The following is a 21,199-nucleotide window of genomic DNA, read 5'->3' as shown; positions in this document are numbered from 1 at the left end:
AGGGTTAAATATTGAATGGGGTCAAATTGACCCTAAGGTAACAGGAGGGTTAAGAGCAGACGTTCAGCTGTAATTGGAGGGTATGTACATCCACATCAGGTGAACGGTGTAGGAATTACAACACATTTTATATGTGGACCCTCCTTTTTAAGGGATCAAAAGTAATTGGACAAACTAACATAATCATCAATATAATTGTCAATTGTAATACTTAGTTGCAAATCCTTTGCAGTCAATGACGGCCTGAAGTCTGGAACCCAGAGACATCACCAGATGTTGGGTTTCATCCCTGGTGATGCTCTGTCAGGCCTCTACTGCCACTGTCTTCACTTTCTGATGCTTCTTGGGGCATTTCCCCTTCAGTTTGCTCTTCAGCAAGTGAAATGCAGCTCCATTGGATTCAAGTCAGGTGATTGACTTGGCCATTGCAGAACATTACATTTCTTTGCCTTAAAGATCAGTTGCCTGTTCACCATCTCTCCCTGAAATGTAAATAACTGACCTCTAGGTTAAAACCTAAATGTAAGCTGGTTAACATCAATAAATGGACATACATATGTATATGTCTCAGGGTATACAGATCTTGTGGTTTCTTCAGCGAGTTGAAGAAATTCTGCAGTCCAGCAAACATGCTTTTCTTCCCAGGATCCATGTAAAATAAAAAATTCCACTAAAATGATCTTCAACCTCAACTGTGATCAGTCTGTTCAACGAAAACCAACTATCACTGTAATTACTTCAGGGAAGATTACAAGACACCGGCCTTTGTCAATCAGACCTCAATAAGGCAGTAATAGGATTCACCTGTGTGTGGTTCTCGTTTGGCAGGAACCGCCCTAATCCTGCCCAGTATGTGATTTATTCGCACCGCCAACTTTAGTATAAAGTGTGAAAGCAGGAACATCAGTTAGTAGTTCCCTCTCTCTTGAGCAATGGGTGGTTTAGCTGGAGTTGGGTTTGTAGTTTTTGTTTCTATCCATTGTGTTCACTCAATGTTTTTGATTTTTCATGCTACTTAAAAAATGTTTCAATTTCTTTCAGGTTAATTCTCCTGATGGCAGTTGTAAATATAGAGGCTCAAAAGAAACCCTCTATAAGTAAGTTTGTATCCATTTTTAAAAACTTTTGGGGAGTACTAAATGAAGCTTATTAATATAAAAATTGAATCCCAGATATCGACTCAAAATGCCTGGGGAACCTCATGCGTGTGGATGTTGGCCCACTTGGAGGAAATCTTCTTGAAGTGTCCGTTGTCTATAGTAGGATGACATTTCAGTTTTTAATATTATTTGTCTGCTGTTTTCCACTTGTAACTGTCCTTTTCCCTCCTCAGACAACTCTGCAATTCTCCTTACATCAAGTTTAGCTTCTCAGTGTGGCTTAAGTGTGAAGATAGACCAGCTGGGGAACGCCATGATTTTTGCCTCTCTTCAAAACTGTTTTGCTCAAAATGTGGTAAGACTGGTGTTGTACTTTTTGTTGAAGTTTAAAGGACCTGGACATGACAGTCCAATTTAATATTAACAGTAGCATTGTATATATATATATATTTTCGTCAATGTGATCATTTAAAGTAATATCTATGTTTGTAGGACGATGAAGCTTTCACAACGACATTAAATCTTCGACTGCATGGGAACCAGGTGGTTGAAAACGAGCTATACCAGGTGGCTAAAACCTGCCACTACAATGACTGGGCCTCCAGGGAAATTGTCTGTGAACGCAACTATATGGAGGCAAGTGAATGCAGTGGAGAATGGTTATGTGCCTGTCTATATGGTTGGTGGCTATGTCCTGTCGGAATGCTAAGACTGCAATTGAGAGCAGAGAGATTGATTAACACTTATGGAGTGGTCTCCTTTCTAGGTTTCAGTGAAAAGGTCGGCTCCAGGTGACTACAACCTGCCTAAACATCCCTTCTCTGGTGCTAAACAGTTGGGTGATCCTCGGCGAGCTGCGGCGGTATGACTAGTTTATTCCCCCATTTTTTTAATTTTACTTTCTGCAAACATTGCTTTCTGTATTAAATGTCTTTATTGTTTTCACAGAAACAACCCATGGATGCAGGATTCAGAATCAAAACGATTGTGTTCTTCACACCTGAGGAGAAGATGATGACTGTGACAGAGGCCCAGAGACGAGGTTATGGAATCGCAAACACCCCGACAAGGCTGGTTTTGCGAAGCCCAATAACTTCCCCTGAAACATACACCCAGCATGTAAGTGGACTGCATTTTTATATTTTAAACCAGCTTTGTGTGTTGACTTGTTTACACTACCAGCCAGTGAACTATTGGCTTTGGAACAAATTATGTAATCTAACTTTAATTTGAGACGGTTGAACATATTGCGCTACTTTATCTTAACGCACTCGTCTATTGAAGTAACCACATCCGTAAGTATACATTGCTTGACTGAATGGTTAACAGGCATTTACACAATGTTCTGTAAACTAACTTTGCAGGTAGCCGGTGTGCCTATGACTGTGCTCACAACCTCAACAATATTTGAAAAGAAGTGGCTGGCGACCCAAATCCACGCAGGAGCTGCCTGCCCAATACTGCAGGGTAATTTTTGTAGAGCAGTAAATGCTAACCTTAACTACTGATGGCTTTAATTCTCTGGGAATCTGGGGTTGTAGCAGTTTAAACATGGACAGTGAGTGTTTTATTCTTGGACTTGAATAATCACTTTACTGCGATGACGCAGACATTTCTTGACTAGAATGTGTAGACAACTGGTCCAATCCAAGAAATGATATGGCTGGTAGAGCCTCAAATTGTATTTTGGATCAATGTTTTATAGAACTGATGGGTAGTGTTTTGCAGTCTGGCTGTAGCTTCATATTCAACTGACATGAGTGGTATCTTTTCTAGCTCTGACTACTTTGGGTCTGAAGATTAATTATGTGTCCATATTTGTTCTCTATTTGTCTAACCTCTGTTTCCTTTTGTACAGGTAGTGTTTCTTTCACTCCCCACTCGCTCAGCTGGTTCCTGCCGAGGCACATTGACCCCCTCATTTTCTCTGGCCAGTTTAAACTGTTGGAGGTGCACATGGGTGTCGATGGCCAGAGGCTCGACCTTGCAGAGGTGGCCAACAGGCGTTACTCCTTGTCTGTCAATGACATATACATCATCATTGAAATCCCTGTTGGGGCTGTCGGTGGCCACTTTAAGGTCAGAGTTACTTTGTGTTTGTATATACATGCATTTTATAACAATTGTGCATAACTGACCCATGGGCTTAAAAGGATGTCTTGTATTTTGCAGAGTCATGTTCAGAATGGTCAGTATCTCACTACTTATACCATTGAGCCGATGCTCGAGTTGCTCTGGACTGAGGATTCTTATGAGGACACCAGATACAAAGTCCTCCTTCCCATCACCACGCCGCTACTGTATCGACCTCCGCAAGTTATTGACAGTGAGTAATTTAACATGCACAAGAGTACCAAGATGTACTACGAACCTCCCTAATTGCTTTTTATTTTTACCCCACAGACACTGTTCCTGAGGAGCAGATATTTAAGATGACGCTTGGGCCTTTCTGCTCCGATGTGACACTAATGAACATCACCTTCCCCTCTGAGGTTTTATCCATAGCGGACTGCAGTGCAAGAGGCCTTAAAGTTTTGGAGCACAAGTCCGCCAAAAGCTGCTCGAAGATGTTTAACCTTGAAGTGCCCTTCACGTACCTTGGTGTTGTACAAATGGTGAGCTTTACTCGACTTGGGAAATTAAATGCATTTTATTTTGCCAGCTAATCTCTATTTATACATGACTCCCAACAGAAAGAAATGGGGCTTACAGTCTACTCTATTCACTTGACCTTTGGCTTACTGGTTCTGCCAGAGTTTGCAGCGTTTGCTCACACTGCTCATCTGGAAGCACAGTTGGTGCACAAAGGTCTGAACTTATGAATATGATGGCTTCATTCAGAACACAAATAGCAAATTTCTAACCTTTTTCCTTCTGCAGTTCCTCCCTCTGTCACTGGTGGCTGTGATTATCAAAACTTCTATGTCCTCGTGAAATACGGCACCCACGGCTTCCACTTTCAGACGCTAGTGGGAAAGCAAATGTTGACATCGGACCTGGCTCAGAAGTACAGCTTCATGGACAATGGAACACACTTCAGTTTTACAGTACCGTTTTCTGCCCACAATGCTGCGTTTGAGGTACAGTATTCTTAACCAAATTGTTGAGATGCAGGGATGTATCTTGACATATGTTGCAGAGATTATTGTCTTTCAATCTAGTGTGTAAACTTGGATTTGTTTCTGACTCTCAGGCTATAGAGGCGTCATCTATTAGGAGCAGACTCGATGTGACTCTGAGGAATCCGGACACCGACAAAAATATTAAAGAATTCTCCTTGTCTTGCAGTTTCTTGTCAACCCTAATTGGTTGGTTAGGGGAAATGGATATATAATGTTTTTTTAATGCCACACCAAGCATACTAAGGTCTGGTCCTCTTTTCAGAGTGTTTCCCTAATGGAACGATGACCGCTCTGGCTATAAAACTGGAGTCGGTTCCCAGTCTGCAACTCGGTCACCTCACCCTCAGAGACCCAAGCTGTCGGCCGTCATACAGCGATGACCGCTATGCCCATTTTATCTTTACTGGGAACTCATGTGGCACGACCAGAAAGGTAGATTACTGCTGAATGTTACCCTTGTTGCAGACTATTGAACCATTTGGTTAACTGCTTTATTTTTCTTCAGTTTCTGCCTAATATGATGGTGTATGAGAATGAAATCTCTCTGCCTGACCTTGAAACCAAAAGAGAATCAAAGACCGAGCCAGAGTATGAGTAAGTGTCTTAAGACATAAAAACTCATTGTGCTAAAATTAGTTCATCAATTCCTTTACGTTTTGAACTTGGACAGTTTTGTAGACTTGTCATGTGAACTATTTCTGACTAACTCCTGGATTGTCTTTCTTCAGCCTGAAGGTTGCTTGTTATTTTGACATCAACACAAACCACGCTGTGGCCTTCAACAACAGACCTCGGAGGAGTAAACCATATGCTGATAATGCAAGGGGCGTCCTGCAATTTGAAATGAGACTTGCTTTGGGTAAAGGAAGTTCTGAACTGTCTTTTTGTGTATCCCAAACATAGACATGTTCCTCTTTAGCACTAAAACTACAGGTAATGCAAGGACATGGCTCAGATTTTTCTCAGACGAAAGGTTTTCAAGAAATTAAAGTTGGTAAACTAGTGGTGTCTAAAGCTAGGAGGCAAATGCAATTAATTTACTACTCATGGTTGACTCATTTCTAAAACCTCATCAGTTTAATGACTACTACTTTTCACTCGTGTGTATTATACAATGTTATGTGTACAGATCATTATTCTTGTCTGAATCCCTAATTCAGTTTATTTCTCTTTACTTAGACTCCTCCTACAGCACATTTCACAGTGTTGATGCCGATCCCATTACAAAGTATCTACAAGAGCCGCTGTATTTTGAGGTGGAACTAATGAAGTCTAAAAACCCTGAGGTATCGCTGGAGCTGGTGTCCTGCTGGGCAACGGAGGGTGACAGGAAGTCTCTTCCCAAATGGGACCTCATCATTAATGGGTAAGTTCCCTTTCTTTGGCATTAACAAGATGCAAGTGAAACATGGGCAGTATGGTTTTCCCTCACAATGAACAGTTTCCAAGTGTGTGTACTCGCTGAACTTGTGACATCTGTGTACAGAGCCAGTGAGAACATAAACATGTATATATTCATTTACTTGTCTTCAGCTGTGCAAACCCAAAAGACCCATACCAGGTGATCTTTCATCCTGTTTTGCCTGATGCCAGAGTTCACTATCCTGCTAACTTCAAGCGCTTTGAGATCCCAATGTTTGCCTTTGCCAAAGACAAGGACAACTTGAGTCGCCAGGTAATTTTGTACAACAAATCGATTTATCTTTGGAAAAAAGAAGGGACTGATTTGAGAAAAGTTTACGCTTTAAATTGGAATTGCATTAACGTTAGTTTATATCTTGTAGGTCTTCGTCCACTGTGATGTTGTGGTATGTGATGCCAGAAGTGCAGTGGATAGAGCCTGTAATGTGCAGTGTTCAAACAAGGATGACGGGATGAAAGGCAAGACCTCTCATTCAATTCATTGTTGCACACATGCTCTAGTAAGGTTGCTCAAAGATGGATACACTTTAGTTGGTGTCCAATTGGGGAACAATGTTTAGCCAAGTGTGGTAGTCATTTTTTTTTTTTTCTTTCCACAGGTAAACGTTCTGTTTCCGAGGGCCACAACATCAAACATGTCTCGTCAGGACCAATAATCATGAGCTAAATTTAAAATGTTCACACTTTTGTCTTTTCTTGGTGATTGTTTCCAACTGAGGGTTGGAAGAAGTGTTCCAAACTATATCACAAAATGGATTACCTCTGTCCTGGTAACTTCTCACTTGGGTGAAAGTCAGCCAAGCAACAGTGAACATTCTGCATGGTGTAGTTAAAATTCCTACAATACACAACTAGCTGCCACATTTTGAATGTGTAAGGCAGTTTTTAAAGGAGTTTTAAACAGTTTTTAGTCTCCACATTGTTAAACCATTGACTCAAAAATACATTTTCGTCAGTGACTCCTAACCTGCAAAATCCTGTAAAACAATATTGGGCAGCAAATGCATGTGTTTGTTCTGCAGAATAAAGTCCATATTGCATATACTGAGTTCTCCTGTGTCTCTTTCTTAATGTAATCTGTTCATGTTAACTACTTTCAGTCTTGCACCAACATGCATGTACATACAAATAAGTTGCTACTCATCTGTGCTATATATTCAATTGTTTACTGGTTCAGTATCTCAAATATTTTAGACTACATTTGGCCTTCCCATAGACTACTGTATTTCACTTGTGTAGAACTCATTTAGTCTTGCTGATGACAAACTGCCTCAATGAAGGGAATCTCAGAGCCCAAGGGTTCATGCAGAGTGCCTGTATGAAAAACAACCAGTAGTCAATGTGCAAGCTACTCTATTGGGTTCTTATATTTGTAAATTTGACTGTCACGAATCTCACTTCTTAAATATGTAAATGTGATGAGACGGTATATACTTTACTATTTTGGCTTCTCTAAGAAAACTAGACGCAGCAGAAATGAACGGAAGCTTTGTGAACTCGAGCCATTTTTTTTTCTCCAGCAAATTACCACAACATAAAACTAATTCCTCAAAGCACCAACAATTGCAGGGTGTTGTGGACCATCTCTGTTCTCCTGAAATTTGGTCATTTAATATCAGTCGACAGACAATGACTTGCATTCTTAAAGCATAGCTAAATGGTTTATTTTACTTACTACTGGTCGATCATTATATTGAACCATATATGTTAATCTGTTGCCTCTGTCACATACTTGCCTGCAAGTTTTCAAAGCTGTGTATGCGAGTCGCCCTCTGAATTTGGCTTGAGGGGAACCATACACTGCATTTTTTTGTCTTGAAATACTGACTAGCAAAGGGCTAACGCGGCCACGTTGAAAGTTAGTTTATATGCGCTGCACGGTTAAGCCAAAATAAGGCTACCTAGCTAACATCAAACTCGACAACGTGGGCAAGAGAGGTGGAGGATTAGCAGTGTTGTATTGTTTTTATTGTACATAGAGGATAGTAAAATAGCAAATACTAATTTTCCATTTACTGCATTGGCACTCCAAGGTTAACTTTGAAGCTCATTAGTTTCATATGAATTAGTTACTGCATTCAGCTGTTTAAATTTGGTCGAGTTCGATTCAATTTTCAAAGTATGATGGGCATTATATTGCTGTCATTATATTCTGTCCTTTCTAATGTGTGTTCATAGCTAGTTGCAGCTGGACCTCTCAGGCTGCCCTGATATGCTCAACCCTTCCAGAAAATGTCAGAGGGAGTATCAAGATGCCAAATAGGTAAATTGATGTGTACAATGTTTGTTGTGAGCTTCCTTTGGGGATTGTCTCATTGAAAAAAATTAAAATCTTTGTATTTAGTCATGTCTTCACGGTATTTCATATTTAATAAAAACTGTCTTGTCCTCTATCGTTTCACAGCAAATCTGGACCAAAGTCCTCACGGATGGGACTTACAGTGGCATCTCAAAATAGATAATGAACATTGTATGCAAACTAAACTAAAATGTTTTCTTTTTAATAAATTGTTAGTAACCCTTGTGTTGCCTTAGGGTCATTTTGACCCGAATCAATATTACACCCTCCCCCCGGTTTAGGATTAATTTGACCCCATTCAATGTTTAATGTCGGTGTTCTTTCGGTCGTCAACAAACAAACATAAAGTGCCTCACACTTAAACTTGGAAAACAATATTAATTCTAATAATTTTCTGGAGGTTTTAATTGCTGGCGTCAAATTGAACCCAAAGGGTAAAATATGTTAGTAAATATAAAGGTAACAGGAGGGTGAAACATTGAATCGGCTCAAAATGACCCAAAGGCGGGGGGAGGGTGTAATATTGATTCGGGTCAAAATGACCCTAAGGCAACACAAGGGTTAAGCTTACTGCGGGTGATGCAGTAGTAACCCCTTTTCTTGCATGGTCCCGATGCCTTCACTGCTTACCCGGTGTCCAAAAAGGAGCATGAAGGGCACTTTTCCGGGTGCAGCTTCAGGCCTGCTGCTCTGATTTTTTAGAGCACCAACGGCAGGGACGCCAGGACGTGCTTGAATGATTTACCGTGAACCAGGATGTCGTCCAGGTAAACCATGCACTGCTGACGGGGAACTCCACCCAATACCTTGTCCATCAACCTTACAAATGTAGCAGCGGCATTACAAAATCCCAAACCGAGGTCCTTCTGCTGCCACCGCTTCGTCCGGTGCAGAAAGCAGTCTTGTGACGGACGTCCAGAGCAAGTGGCACCTGCTAATATCCACTGCGGAGGTCCAAGGAAGTGAACCAAGAGGACCCAGAAACCTGGTCCAGAGACTCGCCTATCTTTTTCGGAATCACGACAACTGCTTCTGCCCAACGGCTGTCGGAAGACTGGATGACACCCGCCTGCAGCATGCTCGTCAGTAGACCTCTGACATTCATGTGTGCCAGCTCTACGCTGACCGTGCGCAGTCGCACAGAGGTGGAGTCGAACCGAATCCAGTCTGGGACTATGTAAGGTCTCATCAGTTGTTGTTGACCATGTGTTGACTAGTGCCATGCAGGGAACTCATTCAACAGTTATAGGGACATAACAGAAATCGGCCTTACCAGTGTGTCCCACTGCCAGCTGCACCTGGACACACAATTTAGTGGGGGAGATTGCTCTGATGACCTGGGGCCGGTATTTCAAAACTTGTAATCCAGATCAGAATCATCCGGATAACCAAATCCCCCTGTCCTCAGCCACGGATCAACCTGATCTATCCCGGTATTTCAAAACTTTGCGGGATTGGATCAGAGTGATCCTGATACCGGCAGATTGGGATTTCCAAATCCGGCCCCGCCCCCTGGATCACAGACAGGTAGCAGGAAGTGGAGCGAACATTTTACGGAAAAAAGGAGAAGCTGGTATTACTGTTGTCTCTAAATGTAGCTATAATATTGGTCAGTGTTGATGCGTCCTAAGATGAGATGAAAGGCAAACACTATATTGAGTCAACAAATTACGTAAATCCGCACAAAGTTGAAAGGAGAGCTCGGCGAAGTAAAATAAAGCCGAGTTCGCGCTAACGCGAGCTAACGCTGCTCCATTGACTTCTGAGTTAATGAGCTAACAAGTAAGTAAGTAAGTAAAAGTTTATTTATATAGCGCCCTTCGCAGTACGAATACACAGAGTGCTTTACAATAAAAACAGTAGAAACAGTACAACATCATCAATATCATCATGTTAAGCATAGCAGCAAGGTACAGAAGCCAGTGCTACATTACAAATTGCGGGTGCATTACCTCCAGTACACAAGACTTTTGAGCAGTCACAAACGCAGTAGAAGAAACCAACAAACAGTAAATTAAACATAGAGAGCAGAAAACCGATAACACACAGAAACCTAACCCAGAAATGCCTGTTTGTAGAGATGTGTTTTTAGCTGATTTCTGAAGCTATTTTCGGACTGAGCTGCTCTCAACACCTGCGGAAGTGTGTTCCACAGGCGTGGGGCCACTGCAGCAAAGGACCGATCGCCTTTTGTTTTAATCGTGTGCGCGGCACTGCCAGGAGCCCTGGTCAGCTGACCGTAAGGACCGGCTGGGGTGTGCTGTATGATGAGGTCATGTATATAACTGGGGCGAGGCCGTGTATGGACTTAAAGGTAAAGAAGTACTTTGTACTGGATCCTGTACTGGATTGGTAACCAGTGTAGGGCAGCCAGTATAGGGGTAATGTGACACGATTTCTTTGACCTGGTGAGTAATCTGGCAGCTGCATTTTGAACCAGTTGGAGGCGGTTTATGGATGCCTGGTTTAGACAGGTGAACAGTGAGTTGCAATAATCCAGTCTGGAGGATACAAAGGCATGTATAGCCATTTCCATCTCAGAGTGGGCGATGATGGAACGCAATTTCGCGATGTTTCGCAGGTGGAAAAAGCAATTGCGACTCAGAGTCATGACGTGTTTATCCAGCAGCATTGCCTGGTCAAAATGAATACCGAGGTTTTTAATGGTTGGGTGGACATTATTTTGAGAGGGCCCAGATGTTCTAGTACCCTAGCTGTGGTGCCATCGGAGGCGATGACCAACACCTCGGTCTTGGTTGCATTTAACTGCAGGAGGTTGTTAGCCATCCAACCCCCAATGGCGGCTAAACACTCCATCAGGATGCTGAGGACTGCATTTGCTCCGGTTTAAAGAGCAAAGCAGCTGGATGTCGTCAGCATAAAGGTGGTATGTGATGCCAGAGAATGTTCTGATCAGCTGACCCAATGGGATCAGGTATAGGGCAAAGAGTAACGGGGCCAGCACCGAGCCTTGTGGTACCCCGCAGTGCAGAGGGGCGGAGTCGGATTTATATGGACCAGCTGACACTGAGAAATGTCTCTCACTGAGGTAAGAGGCAAACCATTTTAGTGCTAGACCTGACACCCCAACCCAGTTCTTTAGCCTATCTAGGAGAATACTATGGTCGACTGTGTCAAAAGCTGCACTCAGGTCTAGCAGGACCAGAACAGAACTTTTGCCACAGTCGGAGGCCATCATGATGTCATTAGATACTCCAAGAAGGGCAGACTCGGTGGAGTGTTTCTTACGGAAACCGGATTGAAACTTGTCACCAATGTTGTGTGTGGCCAGGTAGAGGTTAAGTTGGTTAGCTACAACTTTCTCCAAGCTAGTAAATAGGCTAGCGTCGATACGTCGCGGTCCACATTTTAATGCATTTACTTGCAATGCATTGTGTGTAGATTTAAAATGTGTTGTACATATCTCCGATGTGAGGTCCTGGGACAGGGATGTCTATGTGTACAGTTTGTAAAGCCCTCAAGAGGCAAATTTGTAATTTGTGATAATGGGCTATACAAAATGAACTGAATTGAATTATATTTTTTGGAAACAGTTGTTAACAAAAGGGATAACACCTTCATATGTGTTCTCTTTACAGATGTTTGTGGAAAGAGAAGACAGCCAGTTAACACAGAGCTACTCCAAATGCCATAACCTTTTCAGCTTTGGCTATGAAAATTAAGTGTGGGCTGAATGCATGTTAATAAATACATTTGACTGATTTTCAACGAATATGTTGTATTTTTTTTTAAACTTCAGTTTTTCACTGTGCTTTCTGAAAAAGAAAGGAACGTGCAAATAAAATAAACATTGATCAAACAGCAGTCTAGCTATATCTGTATCAAACAATGAACTTTGGGAGTAGTTACACTTCGTCTGGTCAGACCTGTACATGTAATCTCCCTCAAATCCACCTCTAAATCTTCAGGATCAGATTTGCAATGAAAAAGCCGTTTTTTGGGATCTGATCAGGATTTAATCCAATCCAGGAGGATTAATCCTGGTCGATCATTTTGAAATACCGGCCCCTGGTCTTGCAGGAACAACACAGTACTCGTCTAACTAAACTCACTCCTGTCCCCAGAACAGGTCAAACCCGCCTCCCTTCTGCTCTACCAATCACAGGCAAGCACCTCGACGAGCATGCCCACAGCCTCCCCATGATTGGACAGAGAGTGGAGGGGTGAAGACCGACCCCTCCAGATAAAAAGCCAAACTGTACAGGGTCACTACAGTTTTATGTGATTGTAACAGCAAGACCAGCAAGTTGTGCATCCCAACAGGTTAATCCAGATGTTTTGACAATATAATATGAGTCAAGTAATGAAGCTTGAGATATGGGGGTTGTGTTTGGGGGTCTGGTGGAAGATATGTAGTTTCACGTTGGATATCAACCAACCGTCGAATGCACAATGCCCCTCTAGGAATTGCGACTTACCAGTGGTGAGGTGGAACAAGGCAGGTGAGGGTCCCAAAAGAAAAGAGGTACCCCGATCACCCGTGTACATAACTATCACTCACAAAGCCCCACGTGAGGGTCGGACCCAGGGGTAACCTAAACCATGCAGCACATGAAGAGAGACATCAACACCCAGAGGCACCTCTCCCACTACCTTGGTGTAGCAGCACCTACAGAAACAAAAGAGCACTATTTACCCCAGACTCTAGAAAACAACAAGGAAAATCAAACAAAAAGAACAAGAAACAATACAACCAAAATTAAAGCTGCAAGCAGCGATGATGATATCCTCAGGCCTTGAATTCTGATGAGAAGTGAACATATACATGCATCACGTGTATCCATGTGAAGTCTAGACCTTGTCATGTAAATTAAATGTGAATGTGATTGAGCTCCACAGGAAGCATCATCGAGGTCTTAGGTCTATTCTGGTATATTTTGAGAGCGATCTGAATAATCTGCGAGCAGTGTATAAAAAAACATGTAACTTCCTAGTGCCACTAGTTGGCGCCAAGTCCAGAAAAAAAAATTAGCATATGGATGTCATGATGTATGAGAAATATGGAGCAGATTCCATTATGTATGGCTAAGTTACAACATTAGCATATGGAAAAATTAGCATATGGATGTCTTCAGGGTCATTATGTCATGATGTATGAGAAATATGGAGCAGATTCCATTATGTATGGCTGAGTTACAACAACGTCAATTTTCATGGCGGCGCGTTTCTTTCCAGAAAAAAAATTAGCATATGGAAAAATTAGCATATGGATGTCTTCAGGGTCATTATGTCATGATGTATGAGAAATATGGAGCAGATTCCATTATGTATGGCTGAGTTACAACATCGTTTAATATTTTTGAAATCATTCAAAGATTTTTCAAGACAAAGGTCTCAAGACCATACTGGCCAAGTTTGCTCTAGGAGGAGTTAACTGTTTTACAACCCTAAAAACATGAAAACGAAGATTTATGATGGCATTGAATCAATAATGAACCACAACAAGTTGTAATAATATCAAACAACCCGATAAAATGGCTCAAGCTAAAAGGAAGCCGTTGCTATTAAAACCAGGCTGACGACGTCAACCAACGCGCAACTCTGGGCGCAGTGTTGTTTGGTTCAGCGCCGTAGGCAAAACAGCGGTAAGTCAATCAGACCGTAGGTAAGATTGCGTAGGCAAAACGGAGCCATAGGCAAAACAGCAGCGTTCTTCTGATGAGCAGTTTAGTGGTAACCACTTGGTGGCCACGTTCCGCCCAAACCCAGCCAACAGTACCCTGTGATTAGGGAAGACATCAAATTAATAGAATAATAATACTTAAATTATATAAACTAGCTAAATGGAATTGTAAAGAATATATATTATAGCTTAGCATAGCCTAATATTGTGTGCATAAGGATTATGTGTAAGATGGAAAACACTGAATGAAAGTTAAAATCTTCAGGAGAGCACTCTGGCGCCTGACTGATCTAAAAAGATAACAGTGTTACACTTAAGGAAGTCTTATGCACCCCCCTCCCCCGCATCACGCACATTCTAGAAGTGATCACAATCTAAGAGCTCATTATATTCATATAGTTCAGAAAGAGCAACTATAGACCTTAACTCACCGGGCAAATAGATAAGAGAAGGTCCAGATGGGGCCATTATTCTCCGGAGTCACCCATGCCCCCTCACGGACCTTTTCACACTCTCACACGTGAAGAGGCCCTTTGTTGAACGACCTTCTGAGAGCATTGGTTCTCATTCCTGCACTGATAAGGCTCCCCGAGAGGAGTGAAAGACGGCTTCAAAGCGAGAAACCAATTAAATCAACTCTCTTCCTTTCTCACACTTTTTCACAAACATATGCATTTATTGGCGGGCCACAAGAACCAATGAAGGAGCGACAACAGCGGAAGCAGAGGAACAAGAACCAATGAGAAGACACCCCCCTCTTTTCTCCTGACCAATCAGAACTGTTCCTGTTGATTATTTCAATGGCCGTGCGCTCTGCTCAGGCATCCTTTCTCCAGCTCTGAGGCCATTGGTATCAGGTCTGGATTTGGGTCCATGCGCATGATTGTCTGTTTGTATCCTGATTTTGAATTAAACGCTTTAATGCCCACCCACCGTGATTGGCTAGCAAGGGCCTTTAATTTAAAGGGATACTCCGAGGCCCAGCGAATAATAAAAGCTTCCGTCTGCTACATATTTATGAAGTTGACTCTTCTGTTTTTTTGTTTGTGTGTTTTGCATTACAGTTCATCATTTGATGTATGATGTAGCCTACTGTGACTTTGTGATCTGGTGCTTTTTCCTGATTTCTGAAAACTTCTAAAGAGTGGCATGGCGTCATGCTTAAGATGCTGACCATAAACAGCCCTAATTTATGTTTATAAGGGGACTTTGTTTCAATTCAATTCGAGCCAAAATTGGACAGTAATTGGACAAACTAACATAATCATCAATATAATTGTCAATTGTAATACTTAGTTGCAAATCCTTTGCAGTCAATGACGGCCTGAAGTCTGGAACCCAGAGACATCACCAGATGTTGGGTTTCATCCCTGGTGATGCTCTGTCAGGCCTCTACTGCCACTGTCTTCACTTCCTGATGCTTCTTGGGGCATTTTCCCTTCATTTTGCTCTTCAGCAAGTGAAATGCAGCTCCATTGGATTCAAGTCAGGTGATTGACTTGGCCATTGCAGAACATTACATTTCTTTGCCTTAAAGATCAGTTGCCTGTTCACCATCTCTCCCTGAAATGTAAATAACTGACCTCTAGGTTAAAACCTAAATGTAAGCTAGTTAACATCAATAAATGGACATACATATGTATATGTCTCAGGGTATACAGATCTTGTGGTTTCTTCAGCGAGTTGAAGAAATTCTGCAGTCCAGCAAACATGCTTTTCTTCCCAGGATCCATGTCCAATAAAGAATTCCACTAAAATGATCTTCAACCTCAACTGTGATCAGTCTGTTCAACGAAAACCAACTACCACTGTAATTACTTCAGGGAAGATTACAAGACACCGGCCTTTGTCAATCAGACCTCAATAAGGCAGTAATAGGATTCACCTGTGTGTGGTTCTCGTTTGGCAGGAACCGCCCTAATCCTGCCCAGTATGTGATTTATTCGCACCGCCAACTTTAGTATAAAGTGTGAAAGCAGGAACAGCAGTCAGCAGTTCCCTCTCTCTTGAGCAATGGGTGGTTTAGCTGGAGTTGGGTTTGTAGTTTTTGTTTCTATCCATTGCGTTCACTCAATGTTTTTGATTTTTCATGCTACTTTCAAAAATGTTTCAATTTCTTTCAGGTTAATTCTCCTGATGGCAGTTGTAAATATAGAGGCTCAAAAGAAACCCTCTATAAGTAAGTTTGTATACATTTTTTTTTTTTACTTTTGGGGAGTACTAAATGAAGCTTATTAATATAAATATTGAATCCCAGATATCGACTCAAAATGCCTGGGGAACCTCATGCGTGTGGATGTTGGCCCACTTGGAGGAAATCTTCTTGAAGTGTCCGTTGTCTATAGTAGGATGACATTTCAGTTTTTAATATTATTTGTCTGCTGTCTTCCACTTGTAACTGTCCCTTTCCCTCCTCAGACAACTCTGCAATTCTCCTTACATCAAGTTTAGCTTCTCAGTGTGGCTTAAGTGTGAAGATAGACCAGCTGGGGAACGCCATGATTTTTGCCTCTCTTCAAAACTGTTTTGCTCAAAATGTGGTAAAAAAAACTGGCGCTGTACTTTTTCTCGAGTAGCACCAGATGTGTGTATCTATATATATTGTCCTGATCATTTAAAATAATATTTATGTTTGTAGGACGATGAAGCTTTCACAATGACATTAAATCTTCGACTGCATGGGAACCAGGTGGTTGAAGACGAGCTGTACCAGGTGGCTAAAACCTGCCACTACAATGACTGGGCCTCCAGGGAAATTGTCTGTGAACGCAACTATATGGAGGCAAGTGAATGCAGTGGAGAATGGTTCTGTGCCTGTCTATATGGTTGGTGGCTATGTCCTGTCAGAATGCTAAGACTGCAATTGAGAGCAGAGAGATTGATTAACACTTATGGATTGGTCTCCTTTCTAGGTTTCAGTGAAAAGGTTGGCTCCAGGTGACTACAACCTGCCTAAATATCCCTTCTCTGGTGCTAAACAGTTGGGTGATCCTTGGCGAGCTGTGGCGGTATGACTAGCTTATGCCCCGATTTTTAAAATTTTATTTTCTGCAAACATTGCTTTCTGTATTAAATGTCTTTATTGTTTTCACAGAAACAACCCATGGATGCAGGATTCAGAATCAAAACGGTTGTGTTCTTCACACCTAAGGAGAAGATGATGACTGTGACAGAGGCCCAGAGACGAGGTTATGGAATCGCAAACACCCCGACAAGGCTGGTTTTGCGAAGCCCAATAACTTCCCCTGAAACATACACCCAGCATGTAAGTGGACTGCATTTTTATATTTTAAACCAGCTTTGTGTGTTGACTTGTTTACACTACCAGCCAGTGAACTATTGGCTTTGGAACAAATTATGTAATCTAACTTTAATTTGAGACGGTTGAACATATTGCGCTACTTTATCTTAACGCACTCGTCTATTGAAGTAACCACATCCGTAAGTATACATTGCTTGACTGTCTGGTTAACGGGCATTTACACAATGTTCTGTAAACTAACTTTGCAGGTAGCCGGTGTGCCTATGACTGTGCTCACAACCTCAACAATATTTGAAAAGAAGTGGCTGGCGACCCAAATCCACGCAGGAGCTGCCTGCCCAATACTGCAGGGTAATTTTTGTAGAGCAGTAAATGCTAACCCTAACTACTGATGGCTTTAATTCTCTGGGAATCTGGGGTTGTAGCAGTTTAAATATGGACAGTGTTTTATTCTTGGACTTGAATAATCACTTTACTGCGATGACGCAGACATTTCTTGACCAGAATGTGTAGAAAACTGGTCTAATCCAAGAAATGATATGGCTGGTAGAGCCTCAAATTGTCTTTTGGATCAATGTTTTATAGAACTGATGGATAGTGTTTTTCAGTCTGGCTGTAGCTTCATATTCAATTCAAGGAAAACTCCCAAATAACCTGGACATGAGTGGTATCTTTTCTAGCTCTGACTACTTTTGGTCTGAAGATTAATTATGTGTCCATATTTGTTCTCTACTTGTCTAACCTCTGTTTCCTTTTGTACAGGTAGTGTTTCTTTCACTCCCCACTCGCTCAGCTGGTTCCTGCCGAGGCACATTGACCCCCTCATTTTCTCTGGCCAGTTTAAACTGTTGGAGGTGCACATGGGTGTCGATGGCCAGAGGCTCGACCTTGCAGAGGTGGCCAACAGGCATTACTCCTTGTCTGTCAATGACATATACATCATCATTGAAATCCCTGTTGGGGCTGTCGGTGGCCACTTTAAGGTCTGAGTTACTTTGTGTTTGTATATACATGCATTTTATAACAATTGTGCATAACTGACCCATGGGCTTAAAAGGATGTCTTGTATTTTGCAGAGTCATGTTCAGAATGGTCAGTATCTCACTACTTATACCATTGAGCCGATGCTCGAGTTGCTCTGGACTGAGGATTCTTCTCATGAGAACACCAGATACAAAGTCCTCCTTCCCATCACCACGCCGCTACTGTATCGACCTCCGCAAGTTATTGACAGTGAGTAATTTAACATGCACAAGAGTACCAAGATGTACTACGAACCTCCCTAATTGCTTTTTATTTTTACCCCACAGACACTGTTCCTGAGGAGCAGATATTTAAGATGACGCTTGGGCCTTTCTGCTCTGATGTGACACTAATGAACATCACCTTCCCCTCTGAGGTTTTATCCATAGCGGACTGCAGTGCAAGAGGCCTTAAAGTTTTGGAGCACAAGTCCGCCAAAAGCTGCTCGAAGATGTTTAACCTTGAAGTGCCCTTCACGTACCTTGGTGTTGTACAAATGGTGAGCTTTACTCGACTTGGGAAATTAAATGCATTTTATTTTGCCAGCTAATCTCTATTTATACCTGACTCCCAACAGAAAGAAATGGGGCTTACAGTCTACTCTCTTCACTTGACCTTTGGCTTACTGGTTCTGCCAGAGTTTGCACCGTTTGCTCACACTGCTCATCTGGAAGCACAGTTGGTTCACAAAGGTCTGAACTTATGAATATGATGGCTTCATTCAGAACACAAATAGCAAATTTCTAACTTTTTTCCTTCTGCAGTTCCTCCCTCTGTCACTGGTGGCTGTGATTATCAAAACTTCTATGTCCTCGTGAAATACGGCACCCACGGCTTCCACTTTCGGATGCTAGTGGGAAAGCAAATGTTGACATCGGGCCTGGCTCAGAAGTACAGCTTCATGGACAATGGAACACACTTCAGTTTTACAGTACCGTTTTCTGCCCACGATGCTGCGATTGAGGTACAGTATTCTTAACCAAATTGTAGGATGCAGGGATGTATCTTGACATTTGTTGCAGAGATTGTTTTTCAATCTAGTGTGTAAACTTGGATTTGTTTCTGACTCTCAGGCTATAGAGGCGTCATCTATTAGGAGCAGACTCGATGTGACTCTGAGGAATCCAGACGCCGACAAAAATATTCAAGAATTCTCCTTGTCTTGCAGTTTCTTGTCAACTCTGATTGGTTGGTTAGGGGAAATGGATATTTAATGTTTTTTAATGCCACACCAAGCATACTAAGGTCTGGTCCTCTTTTCAGAGTGTTTCCCTAATGGAACGATGACCGCTCTGGCTATAAAACTGGAGTCGGTTCCCAGTCTGCAACTCGGTCACCTCACCCTCAGAGACCCAAGCTGTCGGCCGTCATACAGCGATGACCGCTATGCCCATTTTATCTTTACTGGGAACTCATGTGGCACAACCAGAAAGGTAGATTACTGCTGAATGTTACCCTTGTTGCAGACTATTGAACCATTTGGTTAACTGCTTTATTTTTCTTCAGTTTCTGCCTAATATGATGGTGTATGAGAATGAAATCTCTCTGCCTGACCTTGAAACCAAAAGAGAATCAAAGACCGAGCCAGAGTATGAGTAAGTGTCTTAAGACATAAAAACTCATTGTGCTCAAATTAGTTAATCAATTCCTTTACATTTTGAACTTGGACAGTTTTGTAGACTTGTCATGTGAACTATTTCTGACTAACTCCTGGATTGTCTTGCTTCAGCCTGATGGTTGCTTGTTATTTTGACATCAACACAAACCACGCTGTGGCCTTCAACAACAGACTTCGGAGGAGTAAACCACATGCTGATGATGCAATAAGCGCGCTGCAGTTTGAAATGAGACTTGCTTTGGGTAAAGGAAGTTCTGAACTGTCTTTTTGTGTATCCCAAACATAGACATTTCCCTCTTTAGCACTAAAACTACAGGTAATGCAAAGACATGGCTCAGATTTTTCTCAAAGACTAAAGGTTTTCAAGAATGCCTTCTCCTAATTTGGAAAACTAGTGGTGACTAAAGCTAAGAGCATTTCACTTCTGACATGGTTGACTCATTTCTAAAACCTCATCAGTTTAATGACAAGTACCTTAAGTTAAATTCACTCGTCTGTATTATACACTTTAATTTCTCAATGTTCGGTGTACAGATCATTATTCTTGTCTCAATCCCTAATTCAGTTTATTTCTCTTTACTTAGACTCCTCCTACAGCACATTTCACAGTGTTGATGCCGATCCCATTACAAAGTATCTCCAAGAGCCGCTGTATTTTGAGGTGGAACTAATGAAGTCTAAAAAGCCTGAGGTATCACTGGAGTTGGTGTCCTGCTGGGCAACGGAGGGTGACAGGAAGTCTCTTCCCAAATGGGACCTCGTTATTAATGGGTAAGTTATTATTCCCTTTCTTTGGCATTAACAATATGCAAGTGAAACATGGGCAATATGGTTTTCCCTCACAATGAACAGTTTCCACGTGTGTACTCGCTGAACTTGTGACATCTGTGCACAGAGCCAGTGAGAACATAAACATGTATATATTCATTTACTTGTCTTCAGCTGTGCAAATCCAAAAGACCCATACCAGGTGATCTTCCATCCTGTTTTGCCTGATGCCAGAGTTCACTATCCTGCTAACTTCAAGCGCTTTGAGATCCCAATGTTTGCCTTTGCCAAGGACAACTTGAGTCGCCAGGTAATTTTGTACAACAAATCGAATTATCTTTGGAAAAAAGAAGGGACTGATTTGGAAAAAGTTTACGCTTTAAATTGGAATTGCATTAACGTTAGTTTATATCTTGTAGGTCTTCGTCCACTGTGATGTTGTGGTATGTGATGCCAGAAGTGCAGTGGATAGAGCCTGTAATGTGCAGTGTTCAAACAAGGATGACGGGATGAAAGGCAAGACCTCACTCAATTCATTGTTGCACACATGCTCTAGTAAGGTTGCTCAAAGATGGATACACTTTAGTTGGTGTCCAAATGGGGAACAATGTTTAGCCAAGTGTGGTGGTTATTTTTTTTTCTTTCCACAGGTAAACGTGCTGTTTCCGAGGGCCACAACATCAAACATGTCTCGTTGGGACCAATAATCATCAGCTAAATTTAAAATGTTCACACTTTTGTGTTTTCCTGGCAATTGCTGATTGGTTCCAAACTAAATCACAAAATGGATTACCTCTGTCCTGGTAACTTCTCACTTGGGTGAAAGTCAGCCAAGCAACAGTGAACATTCTGCACGGTGTAGTTAAAATTCCTACAATACACAACTAGCTGCGACATTTTGAATGTGTAAGGCAATTTTTTAAAGGAGTTTTAAACAGTTT

At 41.9% G+C, this 21,199-nt stretch overlaps 2 protein-coding genes across 2 annotated transcripts; both read left to right on the top strand.

Moving 5' to 3' along the window:
- Positions 1-932: 932 nt before the first annotated feature.
- On the top strand, positions 933-6,311 carry LOC130202792 (uncharacterized). Its single transcript, XM_056428546.1, has 21 exons — positions 933-957; positions 1,041-1,097; positions 1,173-1,259; positions 1,334-1,455; positions 1,593-1,736; positions 1,867-1,959; positions 2,049-2,219; positions 2,465-2,567; positions 2,959-3,179; positions 3,273-3,426; positions 3,504-3,715; positions 3,794-3,898; positions 3,953-4,180; positions 4,294-4,408; positions 4,485-4,654; positions 4,728-4,816; positions 4,951-5,081; positions 5,402-5,588; positions 5,756-5,897; positions 6,007-6,103; positions 6,244-6,311. Exons 1-21 carry the CDS (start codon positions 933-935, stop codon positions 6,309-6,311), a joined length of 2,721 nt encoding a protein of 906 aa, XP_056284521.1.
- Positions 6,312-15,600: 9,289 nt separating this feature from the next.
- Positions 15,601-20,976, top strand: LOC130202803 (uncharacterized). Its single transcript, XM_056428568.1, has 21 exons — positions 15,601-15,625; positions 15,710-15,766; positions 15,845-15,931; positions 16,006-16,127; positions 16,226-16,369; positions 16,500-16,592; positions 16,682-16,852; positions 17,098-17,200; positions 17,612-17,832; positions 17,926-18,082; positions 18,160-18,371; positions 18,450-18,564; positions 18,637-18,836; positions 18,946-19,060; positions 19,136-19,305; positions 19,379-19,467; positions 19,602-19,732; positions 20,075-20,261; positions 20,433-20,568; positions 20,678-20,774; positions 20,909-20,976. Exons 1-21 carry the CDS (start codon positions 15,601-15,603, stop codon positions 20,974-20,976), a joined length of 2,700 nt encoding a protein of 899 aa, XP_056284543.1.
- Positions 20,977-21,199: the final 223 nt, after the last annotated feature.

Source organism: Pseudoliparis swirei, chromosome 12, assembly GCF_029220125.1.
Source record: "Pseudoliparis swirei isolate HS2019 ecotype Mariana Trench chromosome 12, NWPU_hadal_v1, whole genome shotgun sequence".
In the NCBI taxonomy this organism is placed as follows: domain Eukaryota; kingdom Metazoa; phylum Chordata; class Actinopteri; order Perciformes; family Liparidae; genus Pseudoliparis; species Pseudoliparis swirei.
This window is presented reverse-complemented; position numbering and strand designations above follow the sequence as displayed.

Coding starts and splice junctions, on each gene's coding strand:
- LOC130202803 (XM_056428568.1), top strand. CDS start 15,601: ATGGGTGGTTTAGCTGGAGTTGGGT. Junction 18,083..18,159: donor ACCTCCGCAAGTTATTGACA/GTGAGTAATTTA, acceptor TTTACCCCACAG/ACACTGTTCCTGAGGAGCAG. Junction 19,306..19,378: donor CATGTGGCACAACCAGAAAG/GTAGATTACTGC, acceptor ATTTTTCTTCAG/TTTCTGCCTAATATGATGGT.
- LOC130202792 (XM_056428546.1), top strand. CDS start 933: ATGGGTGGTTTAGCTGGAGTTGGGT. Junction 2,220..2,464: donor CTGAAACATACACCCAGCAT/GTAAGTGGACTG, acceptor CTAACTTTGCAG/GTAGCCGGTGTGCCTATGAC. Junction 4,817..4,950: donor AAGACCGAGCCAGAGTATGA/GTAAGTGTCTTA, acceptor GTCTTTCTTCAG/CCTGAAGGTTGCTTGTTATT.